The sequence below is a fragment of the Clinocottus analis genome, unplaced genomic scaffold (genome assembly GCF_023055335.1).
Source record: "Clinocottus analis isolate CAN_PGR_092001 unplaced genomic scaffold, fCliAna1.0.p SCAF_12, whole genome shotgun sequence".
NCBI lineage: Eukaryota > Metazoa > Chordata > Actinopteri > Perciformes > Cottidae > Clinocottus > Clinocottus analis.
Window position 1 is genome coordinate 10,147,535 of NW_027175843.1, and position 27,777 is coordinate 10,175,311.

The following is a 27,777-nucleotide window of genomic DNA, read 5'->3' on the forward strand; positions in this document are numbered from 1 at the left end:
ATCTCTGCTCAATGGGCCCTGTTTAGTTTGTGCCCCGGTGATATTGTTCTCCTGGTGATGCTGCATTACAGATGAGTATTCTAAGGTGGAGTGAGTTGCAATATGTCTCCATTCCATTATTGATCCATGGTTAACTGTGGTTCAACAGGGTGCTTGACTCCAACCAAGCATGTAATTGCAGTATGGGACTGGGGGTCAAATCCCCATTCCCCAAATATTTGTAATGTCCATTTCCCAAATACCTCTAAAAGGTCAAAGAAAGCTTTTCCCCCTACACCTGCTGCATGTCCAGTGTTCTCGTCAACCAGTAACAGCAAACATAACAGCCTTGCAGGACTCACAAGTTGAAGTTGTTGGTTCTGTGTCCTCCACATATTAACATTCACAGCATCACTGTTAAATATTAAGTTTTACTGCTGCTGTTGATGAACATATTTGGTCAGGGTGCTCTCTGATATGTGCCTTTTGTCACTGAACTGCGTATTAATGGACCAGGTTCAAGTGCACACACGTGGCAATTCTTAAACATGCATTTGAATTGTCTGTGGCCGCCGGTCTTTATCGCTCTGTCCACTTGTGTTATGTTTTACTGATACATCCTTCATTGTTGTTTAAGTTGTTTAAGACTTAATATGGAAAATACAGAGAAACAGTGTTTGTTCGCTTTTACGAAATGTGTCCGTTCTTTTTTTCCAACCAGGTTGAGTTGGTCCAACCCCTAAAGTCTGACTGAAGATTTCACCCTTCACCCCAGCACATTTAAATATTCTGGGGAAACGTTTGAATGTGGCTCCATCACAGTATAAGAAGTCTAATGTCGTGGTGTCAAGTCCTGACATTTTTCTAAGTACCTTTGAAATTGAGTGTAAATTGACTGTAAGAGTGGACCTGATGATAATACAGGCCAGAGGTAAAAGAAGCCTGATCGCTCACCCTACAAGCCTCTTAGCCTTAGACAGCCATCTGTATCTCTCAGGAAAGCCTCCTGGAGACAGCTCTGCCAACCCACTGATCCTGATGTATTTTGACACTGATGGTGCATACAGCTGACCTTTGGGATGTCGAGTGCACTCAAACAACACTTGCTGCATGTGTTTATGTCCCAGAGACAATCTAATGAGGATGTATCTGCAGCCAGCCAACTCCAGGAGAAAGTGCCAGGATGCGGCTGCTGCCACCAGGGCTGTAATCACAGCTTCTTGCTTTACGCATGTCAAGTAACTTTGGCCCACTCTTTGGACCACTTCCCCAGATAAACTCATAACATATTTTTCTCATTCTTGTAGTTTGTTCAGTCTGATACAGTAATGTTACTATTTATGAGCTTGAATACACTCAAACATTTTCCTGTTTTCAGTGTGCAATCACCTCAAACCATGTATGTGTAATATCTTATACCATGCCTATATGCACTGGCAGATTAATATAAACCGGTGTTATGTTTTGGGTTAGTGTTGGGCAATTTTGCTTGGGCTTCGAGAAATAGTTTGAATGTACTCCACAAATATAAGCCTTGATGCACAGTAGCCCAATAACAACTCAAACGTTTGGAATTGAACCCGCTTTGCCAGAATTGAAAGTGAGTTTCCATATCTCACCTTTCACAGTGTAACTTTGCACCTCATTGTCAAACTATTTCACTTGAGAATACAATGTCTTTTCTCAAAGTGATTTGTATAAGAACAGGTTCCCTCAGCCATTTACACCACACACAGCATTTTCTTCTGCTGGGAGGAAATGTCGATGATTAACAGCCTGTCATCACCTGTCATGGGAGTAATAAAACACAACATTGCTTGAATTTGATTATCTTGTTGATTCAGAAACTGATGAGACCATTTAATAGATTAACCATTTTCATGTCTGGCGCTAAGTAATGTGTTTGTGTCCGGTAAGTCAGTGCACGGACTACTCAACATCCTCTGGGGAACTACAGGCAGCTTTGTGCGTGGCTCAAGAGTGTGTATGTATGTTCACACAGAGAGGCGACTGTTTGTCCTGAACATCAATAGTGGATTGAGGTTAGCCGAGATGCTGCAATAGCATTGGTTATATCACAACTGAAGAATATTTCTCAATGGGAAGATGTATTTGCTCTTCTCCTGACTGGCTTGACAGATTCAATCACCTGCCCTTTTCCCAACAGTTTCCAATGGCAGTTCCTCAAGAGGTTCTGTGTAAAAAACATCTGGCGAATAAGGTGACCAACAGTTTAAAACCCGAAGATATTCAGTTAACAACAATATACAACAACAAGAAATAAGCGAGAAATCCTTATATTGGAGTAGCTAGAATGAGAGAATGTTTGTAAAAGAAATGAATCCATTATCAAATGTCATTGTGTTTAATATATACAAATAAAAAAACACCATATTGGTGGGGCTTTTAAAACAAAACAAAAGCTAAAAAAACTTTAATTTAAATTTCCATTATTTCCATTCATATTATTAAAGACTCACTTGGTAACAAACACATTTAAAGGCCATTCAAAACTCTGAATACAGCAACGCTCAGAATTCCTCATCCCTGAGAGAGGCAGCTGTATTTGTATGTTGCTCGCCTTTCAGTTCTAGAGCAGACTCCTGAAGCAGACTCCTGCTCTGATAATGGCCTTGATGTAATCAAAGTGTTGGAGCTGATTAAGCAGAACTGGTAAGCACAATAATATAATTAGTATTTGTGGAAAAAAAAAACACCTTCGAGTCCAAGTCAACAGTATATTCCCCCCCTTCAAGATAACCTGTACGAAGTTTGGGCAACACATTTCAGTGTGAATCCGACCCTGAAGGACAAGAAAGTGTAAGCACAGGAGACTCTTTGTGTAGCTTTTAGTTCCACTGAGACTATGTGGATGTGTGTTGCGCTGAAAGAAGTGAGGCAGCACCGGGAGCTGCTTTGGAGTCGGTGAGAAATCTCAGCGCCACACTCCACTTTATCTGGCCTCACTGTTCTCTGGGGAGGGGGTTTGCATCATTAAATATTCACATTGCACTCACAGGACATCACCTTAGGAAAGGTTTACCTGGCCAACACCTGTCCAATATTTGTTTTCTATCAGAGTGCATTTTGACATACCTGCGGTTCAGCAGAGTGGATCACCTTGGAGGTCTTCAACCTTGGCAGGGCAGATGAAACCCCCTGTGTGTGTTCTTTCACTCTCAAGCAAAAATACCAACTCCATGATAATACCCAAGCAGCAATATTTGAAATTTACCTTCTTTTTTTTGTTTTTTTTTTGTTTGCCTTGCTCACTTTTCTAAAGAGATTTATTTGTTGACGCAAAAAACGTATGAATCTATTCTAAATCTATCAGGCTTTCTCGTTTAGTGACTGTTCTTTTTAAATGATTGAGGATAGTCGTTTTATGGAAGAGGAGTCTGTTTAAAAAAAAAGCACTCATTTAGCACCAGAATGCCAACTAAAAAAAGTGTTTTATCATCAAACTGCTGTGATTGGGTGACAAATGATTGGGTGCATACCCAGTCAAAAGTGCAACAAATTTTAGGCACCATCGCTGGAACCTCGTTATTTAGAAACAGTGACATGTTTGGGATTTAGGGGGGTCAGTTTGACTCGCTTTCTGTATGTCAATGGATTACCATTATGATTCCCAATTAGTCTCCATGTTGGCAGGTGGGAGAAATCTGTGCAGTGGAAACGCTAGTTAAATTTTGTGAAATCATTTCTCTGGTGCAATTTCCAAGCAACATATAGCAACTGTAATAATCTCATTAGTGAGGATTTGGATTTGCCAATTAGCATTCAACCTTGAAGTTTCATACACAACAAAAGTCACCATCTGTCAGCATAATGCAGGGCAGCCCTCTGTGTTGATGACAGGCTCACAGCTTTCTAACTACGTTTGTTTTGGCTGCAGGAACTTCTACTACATCACCATGCTGCGAGACCCAGTCTCCCGCTACCTGAGCGAGTGGAAACACGTCCAGCGCGGGGCCACGTGGAAGACCGCCCTCCACATGTGCGACGGACGCTCGCCGACCCAGGACGAGCTGCCCACCTGCTACAATGGGGACGACTGGTCCGGTGTGACCCTGACAGAGTTCATGAACTGCCCGTCCAACCTTGCCAATAACCGGCAGGTCCGCATGCTGGCTGACCTCAGCCTGGTGGGTTGCTACAACCTGTCCTCCATGAACGAAAGCCAGCGTAACCACATTCTTTTGAGCAGCGCCATGAGCAACCTGAAGAACATGGCTTTCTACGGCCTCACTGAATTTCAACGCAAGACGCAGTACCTGTTTGAGCGGACGTTCAGCCTGCGCTTCATCGCTGCTTTCACGCAGATCAACAGCACGCGAGCTGCCAACGTGGACCTGAGCGAGCCCGTGCGCAGACGCATCGAGGAGCTCAACTATTTGGACGTGCAGTTATACGAGTACGCAAAGGACCTGTTCCTCCAGCGTTTTCAGTTTACCCGCCAGAGGGAGCACCAGGAGGTGCGCTTGAAGAGGCGCGAGGAGCGGCGTTGGCTGAGGGAGCAAAAAGAGCAGGGCAGGCCATGGCTGCCCAAACACAGAGGTGGAGGAAATGGAGGTGGGAGAAGTGGAGGATGGCAGGAGAAAGGGAGTGAGAGGGACTTCCCCACCACCACTGAGGATTACACAAGCCAAGTGGCCCGTTGGTGAGGCTTTGGTCTTCACAGGGAGGAGCAAGAGAGAGATTCCTCACAGACTTTATTTAAACCTTTGACTCTCTCTCGCACATCCTCTGTCTCTCTCTTTTTGCCTCACCATTAATCTGTCTCCGGCATCTGTCGGTTTCTCAGCTTCAGTGTAATCCAAGTGCTCTGCTGTTTCTTTATGAAAACTGCCAAGTCTGTGAGTTTCGCAGCAGCTCTGCCTTGGAGTGCCCTTTGGTGTCTTAAATCTTTAAATGCTGTTTATACATTCTTTCGTCATTTGATTTTGGCCTTGGTTATTTGTCATTGGTTAAATAAAACAGTAAATTGAGGCAAAGGAGAAGAAAAAACAATGAAAAGAAATTGCCATAGACTGCAATGCTTTTAATTTTGACATTCAAAGTAAAATTAATGAATGTCATTGAAGCCTTTGTTGCCACTGGTAGAAAACCACTTGAATGATCGAGTTGTAAAGGAACTGATGGTTGCATGTCACACGTTATTGTGCAATTTGGGGGAGGAATCTCCAAAAGATGATAATGTGAGCCACAGTTAATGAAACAAATTGAATTCAACAACAATTAAACCCTCTCTCAAGACCATGCTGTATGCATGCATGTTTTAAACCAAATTATAGAAGACTATCTGATGCTTAAATATGTAAGTTACAATCCTATATATATATATATATATATATATATATATATATATATATATATATATATATATATATATATATATATATATATATATATACTTTTCTGAAATGCAATACCTTGCAGACTTTAACACTTCTCCCAAAGATAACATGTACACACAAAGCCAATCGCACAGTCACACAGAGTGCACCCTACTGTGCAAAATAGCTTCAATCTTTCCCTGTATACTTTGGGAAAAACATTTTTTTTTCTTCTTTTTTTTTTTACATAAAAAAAGGAAACAAATTCTCTGTGACGAGAAAATCTTACTTTGTGAGTAATTCCTTCTTCAAGTAGTGGGTTGCAGAGATTACAAAATAAAAAGTTGGTAAATAGTACAGGTGATGAAATGTGTCAGTGTGGCTGGTGTGTGGCCTGACTGTGAATGAGATGATCAGCATTCAGCTCTTATGCCCCTCCCCGTCACACTGGCTGCTTTTACATGTTTGTAGAGCTGACGGCAACTGCACTGTGGGCAGTGGGAGCGCTTTAATGCCAGCAGAGCACCAGCCAGCAAACACCAGCCTCAAAGCAGTTAGAAAACGTGTCTGTCATTTCTTTTGCCCAGTAGTTTTGAGTGCTTCAAATCCAATCAGCGTGGCAATAGGTAAAAATTAAAGAAGGCTTGTTTTTATCTGCTTAAATAGGCTTTAGTGATGTTTTCATGCCTCTTATCTCATATTCACTCAAAATCCCTGCTTATCAAATTAAATGTTCACTAAATGTCAACATTAAATTGGGACTGCTGCTACTATTATAACAGTAATGTATTGTTTCCTCTCTAATTGCAGTTACTTATATGATACCTCAGAGGGCACAGTTTATTTCCTTTCAAAGAATTGTCTGTGTGTCGTCGTGTTTGAATGATTTATCCAGCCTGGGTAGTGAATGTGTTGAATGAATACTGGTTTAAGCTGTCAAGAGTTGTATTGGTGCACTTGTCTGTACGGATGCACTTAGTCTGAGTTCAGTGAATGTGGATGGCTGGATGAGTACAAAGACGAGGTGTATAGCACATTAATACAAGTTCAAGTGTTTCAATGGGAGCTACAGTTTTGAATAGTGAATAATTTGGGGTAGAAATTCAAACTGAATTAACCAAATTTGCATTGTCGCATTAAAATAGATGGCAAATCATGTTAAATATGTCATGTCAAATGATGAAGGGTCATTTTGGATTATTTTTCATCTTCCTCTTTTGCTATTTTATACATTTCAAATGCCCTTTAAACTCTTGCTAGTTGCATTGCAAACATGAAAGAAATGCTTATGTTGATTGTTAACAATAATCAAATTATAAAAAATACATTTGATATATTCTGCTTGATGCCAAATGATGCTATATATGCTATTCAATATATATGACTATATAATAAATGCATCATTGTAAAAACACATGCAAGTAAGTCAATTAGGTAAAATTAATTAATACTATTAATACTATTAATTGAGTCCCCAATCGCTCAGAGTAATAAGCTGATTAAGAAAACCTGCTTGAGAGACATTTAAATAAAAGTGAATAAAGGATAATTGCTTTTGGGTTTTTACACAGACTTTTTACAGTAATAACATTTCGAGCTGTCACAGCAGGAAAGCACGTATGAATAAAAAAAAGAATGAGCTATATAGCTACTGGTATTATTATTATTATTATTATTGTTTGTGTTAATATTAGTAACACCTGTGATGTTATGACAAGTCAAAATGTCTGCTGTGGAAAAATATCATATAGAAATGATATGGGATTGTCACTTGATTTCGATTCGAGGATTTCTTTTGAAAATGGTAATTGCCAAAAGGACAATTATTTTTGGAGATTTCTTTTAATAAACCAACATGCAGCACTGCTGTGTGACAAGCTGTAGGAATTACAATGTTCCCTGGTGACAGATGGCATGAGCACGGTATGAACCAGTAGAGGTGCTGCATAGCTATTAATGAAACACTTGCTGTCAATGTGCTATACCCAAGTTATATATATATATATATATATATATATATATATATACACACATATAGCTGTGTGTACATATCTGAAAAAGGGAGGGATCGCTGTCTGCAAAGACAGGTGTGTCTCACTGTGTCTGTCATCATGTGTCTGTGCGTTGTTGTCATCATTAACATGTGCTGCGCGGCCTTAACATTTCCTGTGAGATGCAGTAAACACAAGGATCCCTTACAGCGATTCATCCGGGGAGGCAGAGTAACACAAAGGAACTGAAATGGTTGAAAATGTTAAAAAAGTAAAAAGGTGTAATAAAGCTGTGACGCCACGGAGATCAGAAAATAGCTCTAATTAGCACATTTCACTCTGTTATGTGTTCCCACCTGCAATTAAGGGTTGCCATAGAGATGGAAACTGGAGAGTGCTTCTCGGGTCAGACAGTTCATTTAATAGAGATTAAACTGAGAAGCATCGCTCAAACTCAAGCTTATTACTTAAAATGTGTCATTCATATCTCTTTATTTTTACATTTTGAGTGAGTGGACTCTGTTCAACGTGATGGTGGGAAATATGTGGTCATAGTTTGGGAAGCAGGATGTATGTGGGAAGTAGAGCGATCTCAGAAAAGTCCCTCATTATATTTTGCTTCTGAAATGACTCAGTTCACATTGCAGTCGATGGACAGATGGATGGCACTTCTGTCACTTTGAGGCTCACAGCGCAAACTGTAGAAGTCTGTTCGCTCAAATAGTTACATTGTTACAAAAAACACCCTTTTTTTTACATTTTGATAAAAGAAATATGTATGAAGAGTAAAAAGGAGTAAAGACGTTGAAGAGAAATGTAGCACCTAAACCCCAGCCTGCATGCTATGTCCCACAATCTGTCCATTCATTTTAATGAAGTAATAATTCACAACATACTTTAAATAGATTGGATATTAAAGATGCAAACCAAAAAAGTACTTGCGATATTATCCTCAATGAGCTGAACATTTTGGACATAGAAAATTAAATTTCTACATTGAATGGTGTCAATGTAGTCAGGTGCCAAAAAGAGGAAGACCAATTAAGTAAATTTACTGTGCAATCATGCCTTAGCATAATCAACAATATATGTAGATAGAAGTGTGTATGATTATTATTTCTGTGTCTTTTTAATATTTGTTTTCATCAAATTATACTATAAAAGACTTTCCACCAATTTTGAAATTGTAAAAGTAAAAACTCTCAGACTATGGTGTAAATAAAGTGTGTGTGTGGGGACGAGGGGGGATTTATTTTACTGACATTCCCAGACAAGTGTGACATGCCTTTTTGTTTGAAGCATTTTAATGACCTTGTACTGCCACTTCAGATCTCTGAAAATCGGATTTCTCTGTATTTATTTTTGTTTTAATATAATTTAAAATAACTGTTGCTAAAGAATGGCTTTGTCTGGTGGAAAATACCAGTATTACCAACACCTCAGTTTTAATGGAAGAGAGCTTTCTTAGTGTAAGAATTTCTATGTACATGTTTAAAGTCTTGTGATGAAATGAACAGTCTAAAATACTTTTGGCTTGTAATATTTAATGTGCCATTTTTTCAGACCTGAAAAAAAAATGTGACTACTGCTTAAAATATCTGAAATAAATGCATCGAATGGCCATGCCATTATAATGTGTGTAATTTTTATATTCTCTACAGATCTACCACTAATGAATATGTTTGTAGGCGTTTTGCAAAAACTTCTGTCTTCTAAAAGACATAGTCACTAATTTCAGAAAGTAACCAAAGAAAAATACTTTAACTTAGGTCCCATAGAGGGTGTGATATTCACAGTTCAACTTTATTTTCAGCCCATGGGATGTTAGATTTATTCCTTAATAATGTTGACTGTAATTTACTTGTCACCTGTCAACCAATCAAAAGAAACATATGCAAAATTGTCCTCTGATGTCAACAGAATCACCAGCAAGACTCCTTTGCTGACATCTTTTTATCTTGCAAAAGGTCAAGAAGAAATGACATAGAACAAATGTTCAGCGCTACACATTTACTGATTAAAGATAAACACATTCAGTGCTTTTCTCAGGAAATGGCTTCATATTTTCTCTTCTTATTATCTTTTTTCTCTTAACCCAAATAAGCAACAGACAGTTATTATTTCTTTTAGGCCAGAAAACTATTTATTAAGTAAAGAGTATATCAGTAATATCAGATACAGTGATAACATGACACATTTACCATATATTAGCAAAGCAAACTTTTAAGAAGGGTATATGTTTTTGATAAATGGCTCCCTAAAACCTACGTCAAATATAATACATGTATTATTTTAAAACAGATTTTATAACAGATTTGGTTCGGAAGTTTAGGATTAGGATCTAATCAGGAAGTGCAAGAATATTGCCAGAAAAATACATTTCCTTTCACCAACAAAGCAAAGTGCCTCAGAGACATATTGAGTTAACTGTGTTTTCCAAAGCACACTGCATTATCACTTTACTGACATACAGAGACGGCTTCCCTCCAGGTTGTACTGTATGGCTGCCTCAGCATTTCAGCTATACTGCAGCAAATCATATCCACCCAGATGGTAGGGCTGTAATATTTTCTGTGATGACCATAGAAATGTGTAATGACTTGAAGAAGAAGAAATGCACCATTGCTTGAAGAAAGTTGCTTTATAATTTCTCAGCTTTTAAAGTCATCACAAAAGCCTGATACTGATGTGAAAACATTTGGAATGAACATCATTATCAACAGTGAATACATTACATTACATGTAACTGACACTTTTATCCAAAGCGACTTACAATAAGTGCATTCAACCGTAAGTACGAACTAGGAACAAAAGGAATCAAGAGATCAAGAGAGTTCAATTTCTTAAATAAAGTCAGACTACAATACATGTAACACTTTATTCAGACTGGGAACAAAACAAAGAAATTTGCTTTGTTTGTACTGTTCAATAACATAATGAATACAATGGGTAAGAAAAAAAGATCACATGAGCATATCTAAATGATCTTAGAATCACAATAATGCTAGCATAGGTGTTATTGCATCACAATAACACCTCACTATTGGGTTTCTGGACCAGCCTGCACCCTCTATTGAGCCTCGAGGTTTGTCAATTTGATAAGATATATTTTAGAGAAGACTGACATCTATAGGCCATTTCATAAAATTGCTGTTTATGTTGTTTCCCCTGGTTGTTCTACTGGCTGGTAATTCCTATAAAGACTCAAGAAACCCCACATTTTCCTTATAAAACATGTTTACATCAATAATGAATGCAAGAAATGGAAAAAGGTGCCTTTCTATCATTCCCAAACACAACCATCAGTGCAGCTTTGCTTCTTTTACAATTGGACAGCAGGGTTAGTTCATATCACTGATCAGTGTTGTCTTTGCAGAGAGATTGAGGAACATTTGATTACATCTTATTTGTAGGAAAACAGAATTTAAGTATATCTTTTTTTTTTTATCAGTAGTGGCGTGTCAATAAGTACATAACAAAACATAGTATTTACCAATATTTTCAGGTATTAACTAGTTGTGACTTCTTAAGTAAATTTAATTTCAAGTTAAACATGTTGACAGCAGTTTATGTTAACCCACAATTCACAGTTTAATTTTGTGAAAGTGCATGTAACATCTGAATAAACAGAACTGGGAGTGTGACTCCTTTCAAAGTCACAGTGATGGCAGGTACTATTAAATTGTGGGTAAATAACATATATATGTGAACAACAAACAGGGCTAAAGTCAAATAAATGAAAGCAGGTATTGCTACATTCTCTTTGTGTTTTAGTCATTTTGAATGTGATATTTTCCTCAAAGGGAGCAATATTGTGACCTTTCCCAGTGAAACTTAATGCCACATCTCCAGTGTTTTTAAGTGCTCTTTCAGTATGACGGTATGCCAAAATAATTTCATTGGTTGAAGCCTGGTAAAATATAAAAGGAAGGTAATCCATTAATAAGTCACAACTGGTTTGTGTGCATTCGCCACACATAAAAGTCACACCCATTTTTGAAGTACAAAATGAATATGCTAAAGGACATTAATTATTTAGAATTTTCCTCCCTGAATATATATTGGCACGTCACTCAAAGCATTCAAAACTATGATGTTTTCATATTTTTTATGTTGAACAGCAAGGCAGGTGCTTCTCCTAACCCTGTCATCAGCACACACAAATGCCTGTAAGAATGATAGCTAATTAGGTGGAACATGGCCATCACTGTCACACTTTGAAATTATAGGTTGCTGGTCTTTTTCTGTGTTCTGATGTGTTCAGACAAACTCACATCATACCACCTTAAATCTGAAAACTAGGAGGTGCTCCCTATGCTTTCAGCCTAAATGTGTTAGTAAATGAATGACAAGAAAATAGCCAGACAACTGAGCAGCACATGCTCGGCAAAGTCTAGCACTAAACAGATAAGACAGAATGTCTTTATGTGACAGTGACGTATCGTTATTGGATGAATCTGTTGCTAAACATAATAGAAAAATCTTCCCAAGTCTGTCAGCCTCCCTCTCACCCGCCCTGACTCATCTTATCTGGGTTAGCATCCATCTTATTTGACCTTGAGCAGGCCAATAAAGCTGGGCTACTTTGCGTCTCACACTGAATATACAAGTCACAGGGTTTCAGTACAACTCTTAAAAAGCTTCTCATTATCAATATTTCTCATTCCAATTATATTTGAAATGTGTATACACAAGTCTTTAGGACAACGGGCTACTTCATCAGAAATTTTTACAAATGATTGGAAAGCGTTTTGACATCTTACTATTTTTGTGAAATTCGTACAATATACATTATTTATTAGATAATTGTATTTGTGCGTTAAAGCGTGTTCTCAATAAACTGATCCAGAAAAACTCAAGTTTTTGTACTGTTCCCTTGGTAACAAGCAAACCCTTGCCCTTTCAGTCTACTGGCATTCGTGTGGATCGTACCACTTTCCCGTCGTGGGGTGGGGAGGGATTCTTGGGGAGAATACGTTATAGAAAGGTCTCTTTTAGCCAAAAGATGACTGAGTTAAAATCAACTTAATGCATGTACATTATAATGTTACACTGTGTTTGATGTTCTATATTTAAAACGTTTTATACCCAAGTATCGATAACCTTTATGCCTCTCGGCTCACCCCTGGAAATAACGTCATCACATTAAATTGACGATCGTACAGTAAGCTGTCAAAAGCTTGTTGCTTAGCTTAAATCTGTGCAGTGCTACAGTAAAGTAAAGAAGAAACGAGATCGAAATAACACGCTGTAATTTTATGAACAGAGCAACACATAAAACGGTTTATTGAACAGGCATTTCGGAGGTACTTGACATCTTGTTTTTGTAAACGTTAGTCCAGTTGGACTGCCGTGTTGTCTGTTCGAGCTGGTGCGTGATCGCTGTTTCCTCCGGGAAAGCAGTTCATCCGCGATGATGAGGTAAGCAGGTGCACTCCTATGCTAACAGTGCGGCTAACGTAAGCTAATAAACGTCAACCCTCGTGGTAATACCCTTTATACTATTCAGCACCGTGACAGCCGTGTCTTTAGCTCGCTAGCTAAGTATTCGTGATTAGCTAGCTAAAGTAGCCGAGGATGAGAATGCAAATCAGAGACTTACCGATAACATGCTATCCTCGAAGTGCCAAACCGCACACGACGTGTGCAGACGACGGTGGCAGGTAACGTTAACGTTAGCTGTCGGTCATTGGAACGCTGTTGTATTTTCTGCTTGTTGTTAATCGAGAGACACAAGGTTATCTGTACAGTATAGTTACAGTAACGTAAGGGCGGGACATCCATTATCAGACAACCGATATTTACGTTCCCCCGTCCATCAAATGTGGACCACAGCCCTACTCAAAAGATTTAAAGTTTCTTTAAATATAATTTACGATTGCACAAAATGCGTTTTGCTCTGCATTTAGCCGCCTCGACTGCATATGGAAGCATGGGTCAGAAATAAAGAAAAAAATTACGTTTTAAATGTGCCTACTGTCACCAGGGGAAAAACAATTATACAACTCAAAGTCAACATTGTCAAACAAATTAGCTTGTCATCTTTTTTTTGTCTTTCTGGATTTTACATGCATTTTCCTTTTGAAGTGAGAAGTAACAAAATATGAAGTCAGGATGCATAGGAAGTGAATTATGTATGCATCTTTGCAAAACCAAGGTGCATGAACTCGGATCAACACCGTGTTATCAGTGAGGATTGCAGAATTTTGCGGCGTAAAGATGCTACACAAAGGTGTATTGTGAAATACAGTATTACCATATTTTGTATAGTGGGTAAGTTGTATTGCACATTTTTAACATGTGTTATATTGCAGAAGTGAAATGGTGGTTCAACAGTACATATGGAGGAAAACTTTTGCAGTTCTTCAGTAAAAAAAACAACGGATAAACTATATATTAATACCTAGTTGAAAACTTGGCTTATTAGGGAGTTGTACACAGTGAAATAGAAACATACTGATACAATATTGTGGAACTTTGATTGAACGGCAATTCAAGCGAAATTAAGCTTCTGACATGGCTTATCAGGCTTATATTACATAAATTGTACTACCGTAACTTACTTGCAGGACACTGTGTAAAATATGTTCAGTACCTACTATAAATGTATGTGCCACATGCTCTGTACATAGTCTCATTCTGGCAAAAGGTTTATATAGTAGGTATATGACTTATTGGGCCTATACTATAAGTGTTGAATACTGCCTCTTCTTAACTTAGTACATGTGATTCATAAAGGGTCAACTGCAGCAATGTGTCTAGCTCCAAGCTGTGAATAAACAGTGCATCAGCTCCTGCTTTTCTATTGGCTGATTTCTGACTGGGCAGGTCTTCCTGGAGGTTGGCACCCAGACAGGAAGGGGGGTGGCTGTAAATGTTTCAGCCAGAGTTGGACAGGAAAATTTTACTCTTGTGAAGAGGAAATCTTTGGTCACTGTATCTGTGAAACAGACAGTGGGTAAAATGCTGTTGTTATGGTCATTATATTAACAAGTTAGCTGCTCAAAAGTTGTATCTTTTAATCAGTATTCTCAGTCGCTGAAAGAAGTTCTTTAGTGCTACATGAAGTGAGGGAGGTAGGTTTTCTTGCTCTGTTTCCTGACTTGCGCCCAAAGGAATTTGCTGCAGTATGCTGTGGGAGAGCATGCAGTAAAGCTGAGCGGCTGCTATAGCAGAAGATCTGGGTAAACAGCAGATTTTATTTTAACTATGTGCCTTTTGAGTCTTTGTACATGTGGAGACCCTGTTACTTGCTCCCAGTGGAGAAACCTCACATATGTATTTTTCTCATGATTTAACCACATTTTATGCCCGGTCAGCAACTTCCTGTGTGTTTTACCAGTCCGTATGCTAGTCTGACTATCCCGTTCTGTGTGTGACACAGAACATGGTGTGTGTTTAAGCTTTATCTTGCTTCTGTTTTGCCGGGCAAAGAGTCAGCATATCTGATGGTAGCAATTTTGCACCAAGCACTCTTGTCTTCCTACATTACGAGTAAATAGGGAGTGACACTGTAATGTGAAAATATAATGAACAGACCTACATAACTGAATTATATGTGATTTAGGACAAAATCTAATTTCAATTGTCTTTTTTTAGTGCATACTGCTCAACAAAATATATTAAAATTGTAAGAACATAACGTCCATTTCATGGCCCTGTGGATTGGAGCTTTGAAAATGTTTACGTACTGTACTATTATTGATTGATTACCATGGCACCATCTACCAATCCCAGACTCGCACAACAACGGTTGCTGTGTGTTTCTAACATGGTATACATTGTTACTTTTCATTGAAGAGGCTGTAGCTGGCTGGAGCTACCTTTTGCAACATTAGGCTGGAAAACATCTAGATCTTCATTGTGAGATGCTTGTTCAGACACTGGGGGTCTGAGAGAAGATCATGATGAGGAATTTATGTGGATGAAAACACCAAATCGCTGGAGTAGTACAATAAGTGGAATTGTTTATTTACCAAGAAGGAAACGGACTCACTGAAGTTATTGTACAGACTTGTAATGCAGTGTTATTGTAAGTGTTTACGCGGCCATAGCTTCCAAAATACGGACTGCTAGTCAGTTTGGTAATTTCTTCAATACATTTAAATACTGTCTGCTGTGGTCTAAAGCTCTTATGCCTCTTAAATGTACTCCACTCTTATAATAGTGTTATTCCCAGTTTGCCCTTGGTGTTTGACTTGTAAGGTCTTGTCTATTTAAAGCTGCAACTTGCGATTATTTTCATTTTAGAATAATCTGCCAATTATTATCTTAAGTAATTGTTTTTTTTCATCCACCAAATGTCCCTCACAATATCTCAAACTCCAAGATGATGTCTCCAGGCAATTTGTTTTGTGCAACCACTAGTACAAAACCAATAAGACTCTGACCAAAGCAGCAAATTCTCACATTTGAAAAGCTAGAACCAGAGAATGATTGAGGTTTCTGTTTTGGAAATGACTGAAACAATTTGGTTCTTTGGAGTCTGACATAACTACATATAACTTGACTAATTACACATTACATAGATCACATTTGTTATTGCTTAACTTGTTTTTAATTTATACATGAACTGCTAAAGAACAGATGACTATCGAATTAAAAGTCTCTTTTGAATACAAAAAAGCACATTAGATGTGATCGGTGTTTATGTTATTTTTTTGGGTATACAAATTGTGTAATATACATGCTTTTTGTCTTTCAGATCACCAACAGAAAGTGCCTTTGAGAATATATCCTCGACTTGAAGTTGGTCCGTCTACATTGCTGGCCTACGCTTTCATTAGGGCCAGACTCGAGCACCAACGCAGGAAACCTCAACGACACCGAAAAACACAGAAATAGTCACAATATAAGAGGACAGATAATAATGACCTCAGAATGTATGACTAAAGTGACACGTCTTAATTAAATTTCACTCATTCGTCTGATATTCATGGGCACCACCATTTGTGGAATATACTCTTGAATGTGTCAGAAACAAACACACAGTGGTTCCTCTTTCCTTTTGATGGGTGATTTCTCAGTAATTGGCCAGCCATCTGATCATTCTGCTCCAGCTGATGGAGGACTCACCAGGTTGTTTTAAAAGAGGACTTTGCACATAAAGCCAACCCACAGCTTTTGGTGTATGAGACACAATAGATTAAATTAAAACATTTAATTTATGATTATAACCTCTGATCATGGCGATGAACCTTTCTTCAGTAAGAGACACAAAATGGCTAACTCTGGAAGTCTGTCGACAGTTTCAGCGAGGAAACTGTTCACGCAGTGATGAGGAATGCAAATTTGCTCATCCACCGAAGAGCTGCCAAGTTGACAATGGGAGAATTGTTGCCTGCTTTGACTCACTGAAGGTAAGAAATACTGCACACCCTGATATAAATGTGAGTTTATTATATTGAGTCTAGTTGTATCTTCCATCACGCATGGCTTCAATGTTTGTTTAACCATATCTTAAAAGGCCATATTTCCAAAAGTAAAATACCTGTCAGATGTTGGATTACATCCAATTTATTCTCCTGTTTGCTTAGTTGCCTTGATTGAGACCAAGACTGTCTTAATTCCGTCTCACATATTCACTATCACTGCACAATACAGCTTTGCCCCCAGGATTACACTCCTGTTGAGTCATCGCCTTATCTTCTTACTGTAGGCACTTCATGCACAGCTCGTCTGGGCACAAGGCCTTTTCTGTGCTCCTGTGGTCGGACCGGAACCAAAGGTTTTAACACAAACTAGCTACTTTATTCTTTTTATGTTTGCCTCCAAAATATTGAGATCAAAATATTAAGATTTACTAACATGTGGACTTAATATTTCTGCATTTAAAAAAAATACACAATAGAGATGTTCCCTATTGGGGTTAGTGATTTAAACTATATCAAGCCTTGTTTTATCTTATTTTCAGTGCAGGATAATCTAGAATCACATTCTGTTGCACAGATGGAAATTAGAGGTCAGCTCACAGTTGTTGCAATCATGTGATGATGTTACATGAATCTTTATGCCTTTATGAATAGACTTTTGTCTGAGGAGTCATCAAATGTATGATCCTAACATTGCTACGGGTACAATGTAAACTGGTACTAACGTAGTAGCTGTTGCTCGCCCTCAACCTTCATTCACTAAAGGACACATGAAACTAGCTGCCCAAGTCGTGCTTCCCAATGTTGTTTGCTCTTACTTTGCAGTGTTGGCTTGTCCAATGGCATTTTATTGACGGATGATTATTTCAGGTCATAACAATTGCTGTCAAAGTTCTCTGCCCATTTTTCAATTACTCCTAATGGAGTTAACTTTATTATACAGATTAGATTGTGTGCATGCTTTTCTAATATGACTGGTATCTCATGACTTCTTTTAAAGCAGGTGAGACAAAATTGTGCTGTTTTCAGTTGCTAGCTCCCACGACTCTCGGACTTCTAATAAGCGTATGCACTGACAGAACAGAGTAGTCAATGGAGCTTCCTCTTCTAACTAAGCTTAACTAAGTCCTCCATTGCTGTGGCAGAAGAACCTTTATGCCAGTGTATTATTCAAGGCGTACTTTCACTTCATACTTACAAGCAACTATAAACTAGAAAGTTGTATAACAATAAAAAATTCAACATTAACAGGGGAGTGGATACTTTCTCCTGGCACTGCATTCGCTCAGCTGCATCCAGACTAATTAAACAACGACAATTAAACCTATATGGATATTCACTGAAAATAATTAATATACATCTCTAGGGAGAAATGCAAATTATGTGAAATTAGTAAATATATATATTAGGGTCAGGGGAAGCTAAACTCTCATTAGGCTAATTATGAAATGATTGACATAAATTATATTGGTAGGCTTATTTTAAAATGAAATAGGGATAATAAAGCGTAACAACCAGACTGTTGAAATATAAAGCAAATCACCACTGGATTCCCATTGGACCATCATCCTTCTTTCAGCGCTTTCTGTTCACATCTAAAGCTAGCATTCAGTGCCACTATGGGAACTGCCGTTACCTTTATGTTGGGGAGAAGTTCAGTTGTGGAGGGCACTGTGATGAATAGATGTGTATCAATTCTGACTTTTATGCTGGAAGAGGATGCTTCCATCTCATTGCAGACCAATAATTAAAACCTTTGTTTCAAAGAACAACTGTTTCATGATAGAAAACAACAAGAGTAATACTATGATCACCTTCATATACAACCTTAAAAGTGTTCTTTATGTCTTTTCTATTTTTCTCTGAATACAGGGCCGATGCTCAAGAGAAAACTGCAAATATCTTCATCCTCCTTCACACTTAAAAACGCAGTTAGAGATAAATGGGCGCAACAACCTCATCCAGCAAAAGACGGCAGCGGCCGTGCTCGCCCAACAGATGCAGCTCATGATCCCAGGACCAAGCCTGCAGTCTGTGGTAAGATTCTCATAATCATTTGGAAGGAACTTCTACTTGTGTTACGGTGCTTGCCTCATTTGTAATATGTTACATTTTCCCTCATAGCCATCATTTCATGTTACACAGGGACTTGGCTCCAATACCAGTCTGGGTTATGGTTCATACATGACACCTTTGAGCCATGGAATGAGCCATGCAATGAGCCATGGCATGAACCACGGAATGAGCCTCATTCCAACAGACAACCTCTCCAGCACCCAGGTTCTTGTTTCCGGAAGCCCTTCTGTCACAGTTCAGAGCTCCTCCTCCTCCTCTTCTTCGTCTTCTTCTTCTTCTCCCTCACAGAAGCTGCAGCGTACAGACAAACTAGAGGTATTCATGTACCACAAGGAGTGATTTTAACGTCCAAAAATTGAAGTTCACATAATCTAGCTCCATGCTAAAAAGCTGAATTCTTCTCACAGTTTTTTATAATTGCTCCTCTCAGGTGTGCCGTGAGTTTCAGCGTGGAAACTGTGCCAGAGGGGAGACAGATTGCCGCTTTGCTCACCCCAGTGACAGTCCAATGATTGACACGACAGATAACACTGTCACTGTTTGCATGGACTACATCAAGAGCCGCTGCTCCAGGGAGAAGTGCAAGTATTTTCACCCGCCTGCACACTTGCAGGCCAAAATCAAATCCAGTCAACAGCAAGGCAATCACACAGTCGTGGCAGCCCAGGCCGCAGCTGCAGCCATGGTAAGAGAGAGCCTTATTTTTCTGCTAATAGTATGGTGGTTGTTGGTTTTATTGTGTTTGCCATGAAATCATTGAATGTCGAGCACTACATTTTGATAAACTATTATTTTTAACGGCACAGGTAATGCAGTGGCATAATATCTTACGAGTATCTGATGTATAGTCATAGATGGGAAATCTGCACTTTGTCTGTCCCTCTTCTCATAATTAGCAACATAAATTACAAAGAAGGATGAGATAAGATTAGAATTATGGTAGTTGTTATTAAATTCTTGTCGTAAAAGACCTGTTCATCAAATTGGGAGCTGTCTTGCACTTTGGATTTTTTTAATCGAGCTGTGTTAGTTGCTGACATTTCAAGGCTAATGCCTTTAGTAAAAGATGCACATTTTCTATGTTGGCACATGCACTAGGCACTTCATAGACAGAAGCTTTGCTACATTGCAGTTAACTGAGATGTGGCTTGTTAAAATGTGTTACACAGTGTGCAATATGCCATACAGTATGCATCATTGTAATAGCAAAGCCTTGTGATAACTGCCTGCATGAAAACGTGCACAAAAGAGCAAAGTCATCTCCTATGTATTTTAGACGAACATAACAGTTTCCTCTTCATCATTTCTGACATTTTGTCAACGTTTCTTGGTTTGGTTTCAGTTTTAACATTATTTTAACATAAAAAAGGCATTTTTCGGCCTCTCACCTGCCATATACCATTTGGCTTCAGTAAAATGTGCTTCCCTGCCCTTCATAGACCATCTATGTCACATTTCATTACCATCATCTTTTATGATCTACATTTACATAATACTTTTGTTGCATAAAATTTAGATTGTATTTGAAACTCACAGAGGCAAATTATGGTGTACAGTAAAAGTAGAGAATGCATCTGCCATCCCAACAAAAATCTTAGTGAGACAATAGTAAATGGAGCTCCGCATTCTGTCTGTTATGACATTGCATACATGGTTATTTCAGCTGTTTATTTTTGATGTTGCCTTTGGCTATTACTCATAAAACCAAATCATTTTTCATTTAACAATCAAAACGTTCAGTGCTTGATGTGCATTACATTGTTTTCCCTTCCTGAAAATGTGGTATAATCTGTGTATGTTTTTTTAAATTATATAATGTTTCAAGTAAGTGGGAGTGTTTTGATTACAATTAACACAGTCTGATTGAGTAATATTATACTGATCAATATCCAGTCTAAAAAGATTGTGCCCTATCATTGTGAATCTGTGTTAGCAAAGCTATTGATTAACGGTACATGTTGATTTACTAATGAAGGAGTCTTTAGTTAGTGTGTTCGTTAATTGGTTATTTTGGTTACTGTGCATGAATATTGTGTTTTATGTTGTATACTACATTCAGATTATTTTGTTTTTGTTTTCCCCTTCTCACCTATCCACAATGCTGTCCCCCATGACGCACCTCTGCTTGCTGTTACCTGTATGTTAAACGCTTGAATCCCATTGGCCCACTGCCATCATGTGCTCGCTGCCTGCTATTAAAAGACTCAGTCGACTGCCAAAGCAATGAAGCGATCCCTCGAGGCAACTGTAGACCTGGTATTTTCACCTTTTGCTTTGGTTGTAGCTATTAATTGTACTGTATTAACGTTTCATTTTTTGTCATTGTGATTTAAAGCTTCTTCAAGTCTCATATAGTCTTTGTGTACACAGTCATCATCAGTAGCTTTAAATGCTTAATTTGATAGATTATTTAAAGTTTTTGGGTATTCCATTCATATTTGTATCCTAAAACATGCTTGATTTTTCCGCTATGTGATAACAATCATCTTTATTGTGTAGTTGTGTTTGCCGTTTTTTCCATATTTTTGTAGATGAATACTAAATATTAAGTGTAGATGTAAAACGTAGATAAAGAGAGAAGAAAAGGTTGTGGTGTGTCATCATGTCTTCTTTTGTTTACTTTCAGGCCTATCCCTACAGTATCCCGCTACCAAAGAGACAAGCTTTTGAGAAGAGCAGCTGGGCCAGCTCTCTCCTCAGCCCCAGTTTTTTGCACTACCAACAGGCTCTGGCCAACACACAGCTGCAGCAGCAACATGCTGCATTTTACCCAACAGGTGAGCTTCTATGCTTAGTGTGGATGCAATGCTGAACAGGAATTTTAGACACTTTTTTTCGTTTCTTAAATTCGATGCGTGTCATTATTTTTCTCGGGGTAGATGTACTGCTCACAAGATCATTCACGCTTTTCTTGTGACTTGCCTAAAGAAATAAGATGTGGTATTTGACTTACTTCAATCTGCATATCTTTTAAATCTATCACTATGAATTGTGAATGCTAACTAAGCTAAAGATACAGTCGTGTGGTCTCATGCCAGTGTGACTACATTGATATGCGTCGGTCACGCTAAATGATTGTCTCTCTAATCACACAGGTTCTGTCTTCTGCATGACTCCCGGTAACGGCATGGGTAGGTCTTCTCCTTATTCATAATTAAGTACGTCTCGTTATCAATATATAATATGTGTGAAGCTTTCATAGTGATCTGGAATTTGTCTTATTCCAGTATCGGAAAGCAACACTTTAAATAAGAATCAATCAGGAACAGCTTTAAAAACACATTTAAAGTAATCAGAGCAAAGGATTTTTTTCTTTCTATAAAGATTTTTTTTTGTTGCATATTGTGTTTTAGTTTTTTTAATGAATTATTATTGTATATACCTGCTTATAATATATCAATAATCTTTTCTCAAACATCACTTTAGGTATATGAATATCAAGAATTTACAGCAATTTGGTGGATTTTGTTTGTAGAATTACCACGCACCATGGATTAGGAAATTGGATCAGCACCCCTTAGACTAATTTCAATGATTTTTATTTATGTTACTCCTCAAAGATCACTTTGAACATATCTGACTGCTTTGCTGAAAATTCTGTTTCTTTTGGGATGTCAAATTATGGACATTTTTCCTAATTTTATCTCTTATCAGCTCCCCTTTTATGTTCTTCCCTGCTGTCTCGTTTTGCTGTGTGATCACATGCCATCTGCTGGTCTAACCCAATGATGGCTTGCTGCTAATGTCATATTGTATTTGCCTGGCAAGAGAGAGAAAAACATTGCTATGGTTACCATAATGCTCCACCTCCCTTTTCATTGCTTTCATGGTTCCCTTCCTGAAAAAGTCCCCATGATGTACAGTGCTGCGCCTGCTACTGTCTCTGCAGCAACTGCTCACGCCACAAGTGTCCCCTACGCAGCAACAGCGCCAGCACCAACCAATCAGGTTTGCTCCTTTTTAAAGCTTTATTCTATAAATCCTTGAGCTCTGAATAAGTGCTTCATCTTTAAATCAGGGGAGTTGCGTCATCATTATAGCATTTCCCAGCTTGCATTGCTTGTTGTTCAGCTTCATCTACCTGTAGACCATCAGTTGACTGCATCTCACCCTTTTCCCTGCTAACAGACGTCCCTTACATATAATACACATATTTAGAGGTATTCCATCTGAAAATAGTGGTCCTGCATATATTCTTTATTGCATGCGTTTTGCTTTATTCCATCTCAGTGTCTGTTTCATTACTTAATATGCGGTTCAAAAGGTTCTCTGAATACTTAAACGCAATATTCGCTTTGGTACTTATCATACTACTTGTATTAACTAGTTATTATTTGTATTATTGTACTATTATCATCTGTCAACATATACTGTCCTGATTAGGGTTTCATATTTATAAATAAATGAATGAATGAGTGATGATACATCTTTCAGGGCTGGAGGTGTAAAGCTGTGTGTCGGTATAATCTGTGTCATATTTGACTTTGATATTTGTATTATTTATATTTTGGTAGCTTCAGCTGCAAATGTGACTTTAACTTGCAGTGCAGTAAAGTTATCCAATGGTATATATCACTGTAAAACTGTTGGTTTTTAAGCAGTATTCTGGGAAAAGATGTTTAAAATCATCCATTATGCACTCCTGCAACATTTCAACCTGAGGGAAAATGAAAAATGCTTAGAGGGTAACGATATTTGTTTAATTTAATTTAATTTAATTTAATTTAATTTAATTTAATTATATCACTTGTACCCCATCACAATGACGATTGTTGTCATGTAAGAACACATTTGGACCAAGTGTATTTCTCTTGTATGCAACCACTAAGTGAAGTGTATTTTGCTCCTGGAACAGATCGTCCTCAAGTAACCACCAGAAACAGAAGTCTGTGCCGTGTTGCTGCTGTTAAAGACACCAAACAACTGCTCTGTAAATATTCTGTTAACGCCACACACAACCTACGACAAGCTGCATGCTGATAACATCACTGATGAAAAAGTTAAGTTATATACATTGCTTTGATCTCTCATAATAAATTACATAGCTCTATTATTAGTATTATACTGTTATAAGAGATAGAAGTTTCACAGAAGATCATTGTATGCACGGACCTTTGCACCCACATTAACAGGCATCCTCAGTAATGTGCATAATATTCTGGTTTCTATTTCTTAAACAAATTCTGACAAGGTCAGAAGTGCATTCAGCCTCTTAATCAGATGTAATGCAATGTGTCTACATATAAAAGTTACTTTTTCTGAAGAAACACAACTAGGAAACACATGGAAATTAATCAAAAACAGGTAATATAGATACATTAGTAACACCTTAATCTTAGCTGATATGGAAACAAACTGAGAGATTATCATTATGTAAATATTATAAGAGGAAGACATAAGCAGGACAGATCTAATCTAAAAAGCATACATGTTAAGACCATGTGAAAAGGAGTCCTATATGAGAGATTGTTCAAATTGTACTCTCAAGTTATTGAGCAACAATTTATTTTTACTTTCTTGAATGTGTAATGTAAACCTTTTTTAATTAATGATTGTTTATCTAGTGCCGGCTTTAATTATTTCAAACTAACTAGTAATACACCACATTGTAAAGATTAAAATAGTTTCCTTTAAAATTGTGTTAGTCCATCCATATTGTTTACCCTGTCAGCCTCAGAGAACAGGATCAGTGCTCCACCTCCTGGTGTGCCTTTGCATTGCATATACAGTGTGTTTGCTGAGGCAAAATACTGTAGAATCCATTTGCTGCAGATACTTTTTCTTTAAAGCAGTAAAGCAACAATGATTCAAACATTTAGATTTTCTCTTTATTGTGAAAAACAAAATATTGAAATTATTGATCACAGTGATGGTTGACTTGGTGTATATGTAAGTGATTTTGACTTCTGGAGCCAGTTTCACAAAGATAGACTTTGGTTTAAGTCAAACCAATAGTATGTAAAAAATACAAAAGCATCCAGTCGTATAGAATCTCAGCAAAGTGCAGCGCTGTAGTTGACCTGAGATGTGGCTTCTTCATGTGGCTCTTTTGCTTCACTAACAAAACACTGCTGCAAATTTAATATAGGTTACTTTGTTCTCTAAAACCTCTTCCATTCTCATTACTCAATTTGCAATATTGTTAGAAAACTATAAAATATGAGCCATGATTTCCCCTTCTTTGGTAGTTTGGTGCCACTGGTCAGCAGGTGTCACTGATTGTTACCGTGGAGTTATCACAGTTAGCCTGGCGGCAGTGCGGCTAACTTGTTTGAGTTAAAATGAGCCCATCTTTTTTTTTGTGAAACTGTCCAATTAGCTAAATAAGATCTGACCTTAACATTACGACCAGCCTCCATTGTCTTTGTGAGACTGGCTCCTACTTCAACTTGAGCTTAAAGAGCCTCCCTTTCGAAGTTAACTCAACAAAATGGGTATTAAATTACTACCGTTTATATTCAAACTAAGGTTCCTGTAATCATATAAGAGATGAGTTGAGTAGTGTGTGAACTGTTAGTCTTAATGTTACAATCAGTTGTCAGTACTGTAATATTTGAATGTTATAAGTGCCTGAATAATTGTGCAGATGAGGATATCCGTGCATATTTAAAAGGCTTTGTGTGAAAAATCACTATGTTAAATCTACTCTACTTTAGTCACATTTAGAAAGAAATGTTTTACGATGCTTTGTTCGTGCTTTAGTCAATTAATTTTCACTGACGCTCAAACTTGTATGAGTGTACAATGTATGAGAGTTAATATCCAGCTTAATTTCATTAGTTCCACTTTTAAGATGAAAAGTGCTTCATGCACTGTAAAATACTTTATGTAGTAAAGTAGAATTTAAAGAGGTTGAGGTTTCGTGAAGTTAAGTTGTGTTTGGTTGATAGCACATTATGCAATGATCCTACTTTGTTTGGAACTGACAGCAGACAGACTGGGTATTGTGTCTGGTTAAGTGAAAAACAAAACCCATGGTAAAAACAGATTTAAATCACTCATATTTGTTACGTTCTCTTATACACCTTTCATGTAAGTTTCCCCGTTTTGAAAACGCATCGTGCAGATACCGACCTTTACTTTTTAATGTTTCTGATGTCTTTTCAAGTGACTCGTATAAGTTGTTTTTTTTGTTTTTTTTTAATGAAAATGTGTGTACACTTGTGTGATTAACTCGGACAATCCACCAAGAGATTTTTCATTGGTTCACTTTTTCTTTTTCATTTGTTGTGAAAAGGTTCATACATTATAGGTTGGAATATAAGGAGTATACTTGCATATGTTAATAGTTCAACATTAGAAAAGAACACTTTTAAAATGTAATCTCTTCTATTTTATGATGAATGTAATTTATTAAACTGACTTTAGCTCCGCTGGAGGTTCTTCAAAGGGCCTTGATCTGTTGTATTAGCCTATGATAAGCCGTCTTGTGTCCAGGGATCTAATGTTGCAGCAAAGAGAAGCTTAAAATATTTCATCCCTGTCACTGCCTTGTCACCTGTGAGGGACAACAGCCTTCGTCTGAGCAAGGCCATAGAATTGCTTTTCATGCACAAAAGTGCACTGTACAGGCCACATTTTACGGAAAAAACTTTCATAATAGTGTAATAATAATTTGTCATGTAATTGTGTTGTTGGAGCAATCTGAAGATGCAGTGGTTAAAACTATATTTGAAGTGGATGAAATTGTTTTTTCCTCCTCACAAAAAGATATTTGACTTTATCATGCCATGGTGAAAAACTGTAAGTGATCAACTGCATGAGAATATATTTTGAAATGTGAATTTTGTGTTTGGATGCCACTGCATGTTAACATCTTGCAGCAAACACTTAATCCACACTCAGAGAATCTTTAGTCAGGTGATCTTGAGTTCATGGTTCAGCAGCTGTTTGAACCTAAATTATCTTTTTATAATATGATTGCCTTCAAAGTTTAGGTTATTATTAGATTCATGATATGTTTCCCTTATTTATTTTACCTGCAAATAAAACTCATAGCACCGAATGTTTGTTTCACCTTTTGGCAAATGATCTTGAATGTCATGGATACACCTGCACATGGAAGTTGTTTGAGATTTGGATCACTAGTCGAAAAGATGTGGACAGTAAGAATGTTTGGTCAGACTGAATGAAGCACTTTCTCAACCGTCAGACTGAGAGGACATGCTTTTTGTGAACTTTGCCTTATCTTTAATCTATTCCTGAATTTCTATTTGTTTAGTAATTATTAGTTATATATTGTCTAATACGTAAATTCCTTTTAACTGAGCTTTTCTGTGAAACTATCACAAGAGAAGTTTTGAGTTTGAGGCCAAAATGACAGTTTGTAAATTAAACCTTAAAACGATCCTGTGAGGACTCGCTACATGGCTTTCTTCAATTATGTCACGCGGCGAAACATGCCAGTACCATTCTGTTCAATCCAGTTCTGAAAATATACTGTCCCCTCTTATGTCTTTTTTTTTTTTTTTAACTTACTTGGGAAAAGTATTTTATTTGTGTATAATTAAACATTTCATGTTGATAGTTCTGCTCCTGTAAATTCAAAATTGTGTAATATCTAATATTGCAAATAAATAAATGTCAGTTAAATGCTGTTATGTTTGATTTTGCATTTCCATTTATTTTTTCTGATTTTGAACTGCAGTCATTGTAAGTCCCTTAAATGAAAGCCTGTGTTGTTGGTTCTATTAGACATCTGGCTCAAACTGAACCTGAATCGGAACTCCTCACATATAATCATCTGTTTTTTGTTAAATAGACAATTTAAATGTATGAATTATAAGAGAAACCCATAACGGGGAATTCAGACAAAAATATAGTATTACTTTGTGAAGACTTGTTTGATTATTTAGTTTTATATTGATGTATTTCAGGTAATGTGTCTGTTGTATTGTAAGTGAGTCTCATAAAATTGAATTGTGGCAAGGCAGCTTTGTTTATACAGCACATGACAATTAAGCAAAAATGGTGTGCATGGGTAAAGAAAATCCTTTAAATTCAATTTTAAAAAAAGAATAG

At 37.5% G+C, this 27,777-nt stretch overlaps 2 protein-coding genes across 4 annotated transcripts in view; both read left to right on the top strand.

The window, feature by feature from the left end:
• hs6st3b (heparan sulfate 6-O-sulfotransferase 3b) overlaps positions 1-5,288 on the top strand; it is a 52,315-nt gene extending 47,027 nt beyond the window's left edge. The window contains exon 2 of the mRNA XM_068572691.1: positions 3,878-5,288. Within this exon, the coding sequence (XP_068428792.1) occupies positions 3,878-4,646 (769 nt within the window). The 3' untranslated portion in view covers positions 4,647-5,288. The remainder of the gene's footprint in view (positions 1-3,877) is intronic.
• Positions 5,289-12,473: 7,185 nt separating this feature from the next.
• LOC137782543 (muscleblind-like protein 2a) lies at positions 12,474-27,348 on the top strand. 3 transcript variants are annotated; one of them, XM_068571899.1, is made up of 10 exons: positions 12,474-12,730; positions 16,014-16,668; positions 18,553-18,717; positions 18,805-19,071; positions 19,187-19,441; positions 20,959-21,012; positions 21,383-21,533; positions 21,852-21,887; positions 22,604-22,704; positions 23,612-27,348. In XM_068571899.1, exons 2-10 carry the CDS (start codon positions 16,495-16,497, stop codon positions 23,624-23,626), a joined length of 1,218 nt encoding a protein of 405 aa, XP_068428000.1. In that variant the 5' UTR covers positions 12,474-12,730; positions 16,014-16,494; the 3' UTR covers positions 23,627-27,348. The 3 variants fall into 3 exon arrangements, with proteins under 3 accessions (XP_068428000.1, XP_068428001.1, XP_068428002.1); XM_068571900.1 differs by having other exon boundaries at positions 18,826-19,071; XM_068571901.1 differs by lacking the exon at positions 20,959-21,012.
• Positions 27,349-27,777: the final 429 nt, after the last annotated feature.

Excerpts from the sequence above, each read along its gene's own strand:
- LOC137782543 (XM_068571899.1), top strand. The coding sequence starts at position 16,495 with ATGGCGATGAACCTTTCTTCAGTAAGAGACACAAAATGGCTAACTCTG. Across the intron at positions 19,072-19,186 it reads AGCGTACAGACAAACTAGAG|GTGTGCCGTGAGTTTCAGCG; the intron begins GTATTCATGTAC and ends TGCTCCTCTCAG. Across the intron at positions 21,534-21,851 it reads TGCTGCATTTTACCCAACAG|GTTCTGTCTTCTGCATGACT; the intron begins GTGAGCTTCTAT and ends CTAATCACACAG.